Here is a 10,471-nt window from a genome sequence, read left to right on the forward strand (position 1 = left end):
ATTGTATTTGGGATGTGCTGATCCCTGAAATTTCTCAAAATCCAGGAAATTCTACTGTCTAAGTTGTGGTTCTGGGGTATTGCATTAATGTTCTCCCTTAACTTAAAAAAAAAAAAGTAAAAAATAGATTCTCAGTAATAGAAACCCACTCCCCTAGGGAATAGAAGATGTCCTAGAGATGTAGCCCCAGAGCCCAAGTGCTTTTGGGTGACTGAAGTGCTTAGGGGCTAGAGAGATAGCTCAGCAGTTTAAAGTATTTGCTACTTAAGAACCCAAAACCCTCTTCTGGTCACTGAGGGTTATGGGCACACACACATGGAGAACATTGACATATGCAGGCAAAACATTCATACACATAGAATAAAAATAAATAAATCTTAGAAAGACATTAAGATGGAGAATGGCCTCATTCATGCTTGTGTATATACCTGGACATACAGACACATGACATCACACAAAAATTATTAAATATGCTTTTTTAAGTTAACCCAAGCCTATCAATTTCACAGGTGCCTACTATAAGCAAACTTAGATCAGTTTGAATCTATTTTATTCCTGGAGCACAAGATATTTACTCAATTATTGTATAAGGAAAGAGTAGTCAAAAGTTAATAATTTGACTACATGAACTGCTGTGTGTGAGAATGAGCAAAGTATGACACAGGCAGACCATATCTTAAAATAATTGGAGGTGGAATTACTAAACAAATGTACATTACCTGTGTTTATCATGTTTAAGGAAATACAAACTTCCTCAGAGGGCAGAGTGTGGTGGCACAGCCCTTTAATGTGATTACGTTTTGCACTTGGAATGCAGGGGTGGCAGATCTGTGTAAGATAAGTTTGTGGTGCATAGTGAGACTGTGTCTCAACAACAATAGACTGAAAAACAAACAAACCCAATAATTCCAAATAATAAACATAGAAGTTGATTGATGGGATTAACAGCAAATCAGATTCAGTGGAAAACTGCACATAGGGGATTGGGAATCAAAAGCAACATGAAAAGCAGGCACAAAGGGGGTTTTGTGGTGCACACCATTTCTCTCTAATCTAATATTAAGTAGATTTTACTATAAGGCCTTTTATTTTAAAAATATAGGGTGACAACACAGGAAATGGTAAGAAAGAAAAGACAAGGGTCCTTGGGGTGGTTTGTTTAAACACAAATATTTAAATAGCTGAAGTAAGCAGATTGTCAGAATTTATGCAAAACATCAAAGAGACGAAAGCAGAGGTGGACAGGAAAATGTACACCATCAGATTAGCACAGTCTACGTCTGTATATTTTGTGTGTGTGTGTGTGTGTGTGTGTGTGTGTATGTGTGTGTAAAACACAGTAATCTGACATTCATGTGAACTTTTAAATAATTCAGAATTGTCAAAATAATGTAAAGACAACAAAGTTAGGCTGTAGATGCACCTCACTAGGAAAATAATTACCTTGAATTCTAGCAACTGTATTGTGTTCTTAGCACAGCGGCCAAAGATTAAAAGAAAAAACTATAGTTACCAAGACTGCATAAGGATAGACATAACGGTAATTGGAATATAATTAAGAGCCAAATAAAATAATCTTATGTATCAGAAATTATTATTAACCAAGTTAAATACTTAATGCATTTAAGACATTTAATGGAGTAAGAATATTTGAACAAGTTGTGGTCAGTCATCTGGATATCTACATGCAAAATAATGAAATTGTTTGAGCCTTTCCTATATCACATTAAAAAACAAAAACTAATTCAGGCTGGACTTGTGACACATGCTTGTAAATTCCAGCATTTGGTTTATAGGTACAGACTGGAGAGTCAGGAATTCCAAGCAGTCCCCAGCTGCAGAGGGAGTTTGAGGTCAGCTTTAAGCAAACGAGACCTTAATCACAAAAAAAAAAAAAAAAGAAAGAAAGAAAGAAAAAGCAAAGTGAAAAGATTACTAGGAATTTAATGTCTAAATGTAAATACAAAAGACATGAGACTCCTTTTGTTGGCTTTTCTGTTGGTATTTGTTGTGCTGAGGGTGGACCCTGTGCTTTGTCTAACTGTACTACTTCTAACCTGTTCACAAAGGGGAAAAGAAATACAGTAAAGAAAAGTTGTTGGAACAACTGGGGATTCACGTACAGATAATCTGCATGCAAACTCACATTCTTGATGGAATTTAACTCGGTGGATTATAAATATAAAATAAGAACAGTAAGATCCAATCTGAATGGCCTTGGGATTTCCATGATTTTTGTATAACACCACAGTTTTATCGATGGGAAAAAAAAAATCTATGGACTGGACTTCATTCCATTTAAAAACAGTTGCTCTTTGAAAGCCACTGGCAAGAGATAGGAGAAACAAGGTGACTAGGAGGAAATATTTGTCAAAAATATATCTGACAAAGTGCTCCTATCAAAAATATATACACAGGACTTTAAAATAGGAAATCAAGCTGGTTTATAGGTGGTCAAAAATGCTCACAGAGCTCTAGACTCCTGAGATCCCAGCACTTGGAAGAAGCAAGAGGATCAGGAGCTTAAGGCCAGCCTCTACTACATCACAGTTTGACACTAGCCTGGGAGATAAGAGACTCAAAGGCCAGAAACAAAAATTGCCCAAGACCTAGACTGACTTCATCTAAGAAAAACAGGTAGCAAGTGAAAGTAGAAAAAGATGGTCCACGTGGAATTTTACTGGGGAGTTCCAGCTAGAACAGAAAGGTGCTGTAACACTGCCATTAAGATGACCAAGCTCCAAACTAGTGAACATACCAAATGCAAAGACTGGAAGAGGAGCAGCTTGTCATGGGACATGCAAAATAGCACAGTCACTTTTCAAGGCTGTTTCAACAGTTTCTTACAAATTGAAATACTATTTTAAAAAAAAAACAAGTAAATTTACCACAAGATAGAATTTATAACCATATAATACCCTGTGTATGGATGTTTACAGGAATTTTAATTTAACCATAATTTCCTAAATCTGGATGTAACCAAGGTAACTCTCAGAAGGTCAGTAGAGAAACCATGGATGATACATCCAGATAATGAGCTCTTGATTACTATATGTAATCAAATTGGGGAAATATGAAGGTGAGTCTTTTTTTTTTTTTTTTNNNANNNNTTTATTTATTATATGTAAGTACACTGTAGCTGTCTTCAGACACTCCAGAAGAGGGAGTCAGGTCTCGTTAAGGATGGTTGTGAGCCACCATGTAGTTGCTGGGATTTGAACTCTGCACCTTTGGAAGAGCAGTCGGTGCTCTTACCCACTGATCCATCTCACCAGCCCCATGAAGGTGAGTCTTAAGTTTGTGTTTCTGAAAAAGCTGAACAGTGTTTGAACTCCAGCTGTAGCATTCTGGAAAATCAACTGGGAGATAAGAACTGTTTGCCAGAGATGTGGAAAGGGCTGAGAAGACTGGAGAGTCTTTCTAGAGCAGTGTAGCCAGTGTCAGCCAATGGTGAATCTTTTGTCAAAACACAGAGTTGCTCCATTCTGAATGGACTGTAGACTTTGATGTCAGTTATAAGTAGTGTATCATTCTGGTACTGCTCACTGATAGTGGGGAGGATGTGTTTGTGTGGGTGCAGGAGATGTGTGGCAATAACTGCTTCTGCCAAGTTGTGCTTTGTTTATATTATAACTACATTAAATACAAAGACCTATAAGAACATGATTGAAGTTAAAGTACTTAGAAGTGTATTTATATATATATATATATATGTGTGTGTGTGTATTCATATTTAAAATATATAAAGACAAGTCAGTCTTAACAACCCACCTCAAAAAATGGGGTAAGTTTAAATAAACATTTTTCTAAAGATGTATTTATACAGCAGGAAAGTAAAAACCTAAATCAATAGCCAGATACCTTCTTATAAAAATGGCATGGCGATCATTATTTACAGAAGGTAGTACTGGAAATGCTATTGAGGATGGGGAGGAATCAAAGTCTCCTGTCCCCAACACCCTCCCCCATTTAAAATAGATCATCTACTTTCGAAGACAGTTTGGTTATCACATGACCCAGCAATTCCATTGTTGCATGTGTGAACCGATACAAATGAAAACATGTCCACACAAATTGTTGTTTTTAAACAAAATCTCAGTTGTTCAATTTTACTGATGAACACTTGGGAGCCAGGTGCTGGGGTGAGAAAGCCTGCTAGCTCATAGATGCAGAGAAAGCATCCTTCCTCCTCAGCTGATTCCCCCACCAAGAATGGCCCTCTCCCACACTGTTTCAAAAAAAAAAATCCTTCAAATTAAATGTCCCTCTCTTCTATATCCTGTGGGTCTCCCTTTTTTTTTTAATATTCCTAATTTCGCTTCCTGTCATCTGGAAGGTTGCTTGCTCCTCCTCTTGATTTTATTTGATCCTGTTTATAATATTCAAGCAGAAAGCTCTTGGATAAAAGGTATGTGCTAAGGCTGAGCCACACACTACAACTCAAACCAGATTTTTCCAGCAAATAACACAAATCTCAAGGTTCACAGAATAATCACATATCCTGTGGCAACAAATACTTGTGTTTATGTACAAATACTCATCATGGAATGTAAAAAGTGAACAGCTGATAGTTGTGGTGTATCCATGTAGCAGAGTACTTGGTGATCAATGTGAACTGATTCTGGAGACAGTAAGACAGGGCACTCCTAAAGGGTCATGTTCTGAGTTTATTTATATGGAATATCCAGGACAAGGATGTCTACGTAGTTAGAGTATAGTTTGTGGTTTCCTTGGATGTAGGTTGGGGGATGGGAGGGCTTATGTGGAGTTGATGGAAGCTTGGTTTCTTTGGGGATAATGAAAACATTCTAAATTTAATGGTTGCAGAACTAAACATGTAAAAATGATTGAATTATATATTTGAATTTTATGAATTATACATTTTAAAGGTTATTATATGAAACAACAGGAGTGTATTGCAGTGGTATGTGCTTATAGATCCAGTTTTCTTGTGAAACTGAAACAGGAAGATTGTTTGAGGCTAACCTGGGTAGCACACACACAAGGCAGCAAACACTTTGTCTCAACAAGAGCATCAACAAATGACACACTTAAACTGATGGATAACATTGTTAGCATATCAGTTTCGTTAAAGCAATCTGGACTCTGCAGTCCTTGTCAAAATCTTGACTGCTTTTTTTTTTCTTTAAGAAATAGAAATATCGGGGGCTGGAGAGTTGGCTCAGTGCTTAAGAGCACTGACTGCTCTTCCAGAGGTCCTGAGTTCAATCACATGGTGGCTTAAAACCATCTGTAATGGATTCTGATGTCCTCTTCTGGTATGTCTTAAGACAATGATAGTGTACTTACATAAAACAAATAAAGAAATAGAAATATCTAATATCTTGGTGTAACTCTAACCAAGCAAGTGAAAGATCTGTATGACAAGAACTTCAAGTTTCTGAAGAAAAATCAAAGATCTCAGAAGATGGAAAGATCTATCAAGCTCATGGTTTGGCAGGATTAACATAGTAAAAATGGTCATCTTACCAAAAGCAGTCTACAGATTCAATGCAATCCCTATGGTAATTCCAACTCAATTCTTCACAGAGATAGAGCAATTCTCAAATTCATCTGGAATAGCTAAAAACCCAATATAGTGAAAACAATTCTCAGCAATAAAATAACTTCTGGAGGAGTCACCATCACTGACCTCAAGCTCTACTACAGAGCATGGTATTGGTACAGAGACAGACAGGTAGATCAGTGGAGTAGAACGGAAGACCCAGAAATAAACCCACACATCTATGGTCACCTGTTCTTTGACAGAGAAGCCAAAGCCATCTATTGGAAAAAAGTATTTTCAACAAATGGTGCTGTTCTAATTGGCAGTTGATATATAGAAGAATGCAAATCAATCCATTTTTATCTCCTTGTACAAAGCTCAAGTCCAAGTGGATGAAGGATCTTTACATAAAACCAGATGTGCTGAATCTAATATTGGACCTCATAAAATCAAAAGGTTCTATAAGGCAAAGGACACTGTCAATAGGACAAATCAGCAACCTACAGATTTACCAATCCTACATCCTATAGAGGGCCAATATGCTACATCCACTCCAGTAGTGACTCGCATTACAGGTTTAGAAACCTGGAAGCAAAAACCAAAAAAAGAAAAAGAAAAAGAAAAAGAAAAAGAAAGAAAAGAAAGAAAAGAAAAGAAAAGAAAGAAAGAAAGAAAGAAAGAAAGAAAGAAAGAAAGAAAGAAAGAAAGAAAGAAAGAAAGAAAAGAAAGAAAGAAACCTGGAAGCAGTCCTGAGGCAGTTTCATGGAAACAGCCTCCTGGAACCTTGGCATTTCCATAGCCATATACTCAAACCCTGTCCCTGTGTTAGTCTGGTGCATGGATCTGTGTGCTTTCTTGTATAATAGGTGCTTCCGAGTAATGATTTTACAAATACTTAAATCAGGTTGAATTTTACTCCCTGGCCTACACCAATGTCCAAGATAATCCTTGAAGCTGACCCTGAGTTTGGAATTCAGTAAGAATGTTACTTATTCAGTAACATTCAAATTCACTTCTAGTAGAGACAGTGAAACTAATTAGGCATTACAATTTACTTGAACAGAGCTAGAAAGGCTGGGGGCTAGTCTGCAGAGTAATTACTTAGGACAGTAGCTGAGTCACACCCAAACACAGGAATACACAAAGGCCTAGGAAATAGGTGGGTTGTAGTATGAAAGTGTTAGTAGAACGGAATTCCCCTGGTGCAGGTTTTTCACTAGGCCCAGAGGAATAGCATAATCAGGTATTTACTAAAGAACCCTTGGTAGTGGGTTTAACAATAGACTAGCATTGTATCAGAGCATTCACCTGGCTCCTGTGTTTAGCTGATCTTTATTAGGGTTGTTCCTATTCTCAATTGTAAACAAGGCCTGGCTCCTGCCATCTTTTTATGTATACATTTTCTTTGTTTTGTATTAAGAACCAGTGTACCTTGAGGAATGTATTCACCTAGCCTTCTTGTTTTTCTTCTATATTAAAAGCCTAGTGTTTGTTTGGAAAAAACTACATTCAGATTCAGCACTCCCTTGTGTCTGTGTCCGTTTTCATTTGTCAATTCTCCATGCCACTCCATGCCACCTGCTGGAACCCCTAATTTCTGCAGATTGAGAGAGGCCGACTGAGCCTGGTCCATGACACCAATATCCAGTATATATAAAGAACTCAAGAAGTTAGACTCCAGAGAACCAAATAACCCTATTAAAATATGGGGTACAGAGCTAAAGAAAGAATTCTCAACCAAGGAATCTTGAATGGACGAGAAGTACCTAAAGAAATGTTCAACATTCTTAGTCATCAGGGAAATACAAATAAAAATGACCCTGTGATTCCACCTCACACCAAACAGAATGAATAACATGACAACAGATGCTGGTGAGGATGTGGTAAAAGAGGAATACTGCTCCATTGCTGGTGGCACTGCAAGCTGGTAAAACTACTTTGGAAGTCAATCTGATGGTTCCTCAGAAAACTGGAAATAGTCCTACCTGAAGACCCAGCCTTATCACTCACTCCTGGGCATATACCCAAAAGATGGTCCAACATATAACAAGAACACATGCTCCACTATGTTTATAGTAAACTTATAATAGCCAGAAGCTGGAGAGAACACAGATGTCCCTCAACAGAAGAATGGATACAGAAAATGTCACATGTTTACATAATAGAGTACTTACTCATCTCTTACAAATGACTTCATGAATTTTGCAGGCAAATGGATGTAATGAGAAAATATCATCCTGAGTGAGGTAACCCAGACCCAAAAGGACACACATGGTATTTACTCACTGATAAATGGATATTAGCCCAAAAGGTCAGAATACTCATGATACAACTCAGACCATATGAAGCTTGACAAGAAGGAAGACCAAAGTGTAGATGCTTCAATCCTATTTAGAAGGAGGAACAAAATAATCACAGGAGGTAGAAGGAGGGACTTGAGAGGGAGAGAGTAGGGGGAGGGAAAGAGGGCAAGATCAGGTATAGGAAGAGACACAGAAGTCCAGAGGGTCAGGAGAATGAATGGAAATATGTAGCAGGGGAAGGAGGGAGCTACTAGAAAGTTCCAGATGCCCCGGAAGTGAGAGATTCCCAGGGCCCAACAGGGATGACTGGAAATATCCAACAAAGTGGAGATAGAACCTGTAGAGGCCACCTCCAGATAGGCATGGCCTCCAAGTTGTGAGATGGGGTCACTCACCCATCTCAATTTTTAATCCAGAATTGTTACTGTCTAAAGGAAACACAAGGACAAAAAAGTGGAGCAGAAACTGAAGGAAAGGCCATCCAGAGACCACCCCAACACTACTGCTGATGCCAAGAAGTGCTTTCAGATAGGACCCTGGTATGGCTGTCCTGTGAGAGGCTCTGCCAGCATCTGACTAAGACAGATGCAGATACTCACAACCAACCATCTGACTGAGCCTGGGGATCACAAAGGAAAAGTTAGGGGAAGGACTGAAGAAGCTAAAGGGCGTTGCAACCCCATAGAAAGAATACCAACTAACCGGACACCCCCCACCCCCATCCTGAGCTCCCAGGAACTAAACCACCAACCAAAACTTATGCATGGATGGGTCCATAGCTCCAGCTACATATGTAGCAGAGGATTGTTTTATCTGGCATCAATGGAAAGGGAGGCTTGTTGTCCCAGTGTAGGGGGATGTTAGAGGGGTGAGTTGGGAGTGGGTGGGGGAGTTCCCTCTTAAAGGCAAAGGGAAGAGGGGATGGGATGGGGGGAGTTGTGGAGAGGAGACTGTGAAGGGGGACAACATTTAAAATGCAAATAATAAAAACAAAAGAAATATCTGACCTAAAACTTAACTGAATGCTGTAAAGTGTTCTCAAAAAAGAATATCTGGGTGTGGTGCAAGCCTGTGATGCTAGCACTCAAACTGAGGAAGGAGAAAGTTGAGGCTGTCCTGAGGTCTGGGCTATATAGTAAGGACTGGTCTAAAAGAGAAGGGAAGTTGATGAGACTGCTCAGCAGTTAAGAGCACAGTTTGGTCTTGCAGAAGACCTGGGTTTATTCCCAGCACCTATTCTGGGCAGCTCACAACCATCTGTAACTTACTTCCAGGGTATCCATTACCATCTTCTGGACCCTGGGCACCAGGTCTGCACATGGTGCTTAGATGTACATGCAGGCACTCACACATAAAAATAAAATAAAAAGACTATTTTTCTAATAGTAGAGAAAGGAAGATACTTCACTCTCCCATGGTTCTCAGATAGACTACAAAATCACAGCAACCAAAATAGTTGGCTAATGGACAAAGAAGAGAGTTTGGAAGACTTCCATGCTTGTACTAAATGATTTTAAATGGTGTGTGTGTGTGTGTGTTGTGTGTGCGCACGTGCACATGCACGCGCATGCACTTTTTATTATATTTTAAAACAAATTGAAGTTGGACTTAATGCTAGAACTATAGAACACTTAGAAAAGAGGTTCTCAACCAGTAGGTTACAACCCCTTTGGGGTTGAAAACCCTTTCACAGGGATCACATATTAGATAACATGCATATCAGATATTTACATTCCGATTCATAATAGTTGTAAAATTACAGTTTATGAAGTAGCAACAAAAATAATTTTATGGTTGTATGTCTACAACATGAGGAACACATTAAGGGTTGCAGCATTAGTATGGCTGAGAATTACTGACTTAGAAGGTTGTAGGTAAAGAACTCTGTTACAGTCTACTAATCAGTAGTTTTCACATCATCACAAGCTACAAAAAGGTAAATTGGAATTTGTTAAATTTTAAAATTTATGCATGTGAAAAGACCACTGAACAGAATATACAATGGGAGAAAACTTTAATCACATGTGTGTATAAAGAACATCTACAACTGAAGAATGTAATTTTTTAAAGATTTCTTTTAATGTATATGAGTGCTCTATCTGCATGTATACCTATTTGCTAGAAGAGGGCACCAGATCCCATTATAAATGGTTGTGAGCTACCATGTGGTTGCTAGGAACAGCCAGTGCTCATAATTTCTGAGCCATCTCTCCAGTCTCTCAAGAATATAATTTAATTTTCAAAATGGGCAAAGAACTTATATGGAGACTCCCCTAAAAGTGATGTAAAATGATTTGTAAATATTTTAAAAGCTATTCAATATTATTATCAAGTGTATAATTCATAAATAAGCATGTGAGCTAATGCTTTATTCGGATTGCTACAAGATAGACATAGATGAACCTGGGGACTTCATGCTATGGAAATTACCCATTTACAAAAGAGAATATTGTATGACCTTAGTTATGTCTAGATTTTCTCTGGAGATGAAAATCTATAAAGGTTGAGAGAAGAAGGAGATGATAAATTGCTGTTAAGTGGATATATGATTTCAGTTTTGTTGGATGAATTTGAGATGTAACAGTAGTGATGAAGTGCATACAAAAGCAGTTAAGATGGTAACTTTTACATGTTTTTTTTTTTTTTTTTTTTTTTTTTTTTT

At 38.0% G+C, this 10,471-nt stretch overlaps 1 protein-coding gene across 1 annotated transcript in view; it reads left to right on the forward strand.

Moving 5' to 3' along the window:
* The window catches only part of Larp1b (La ribonucleoprotein domain family member 1B), a 92,523-nt gene that overhangs the window by 43,275 nt on the left and 38,777 nt on the right, over nt 1–10,471 (forward strand). The window contains 1 exon segment of the mRNA XM_021196315.2: nt 9,266–9,288. Coding sequence (XP_021051974.2) covers nt 9,266–9,288 — 23 coding nt within the window.

The sequence above is a fragment of the Mus pahari genome, chromosome 4 (assembly GCF_900095145.1).
Source record: "Mus pahari chromosome 4, PAHARI_EIJ_v1.1, whole genome shotgun sequence".
NCBI lineage: Eukaryota > Metazoa > Chordata > Mammalia > Rodentia > Muridae > Mus > Mus pahari.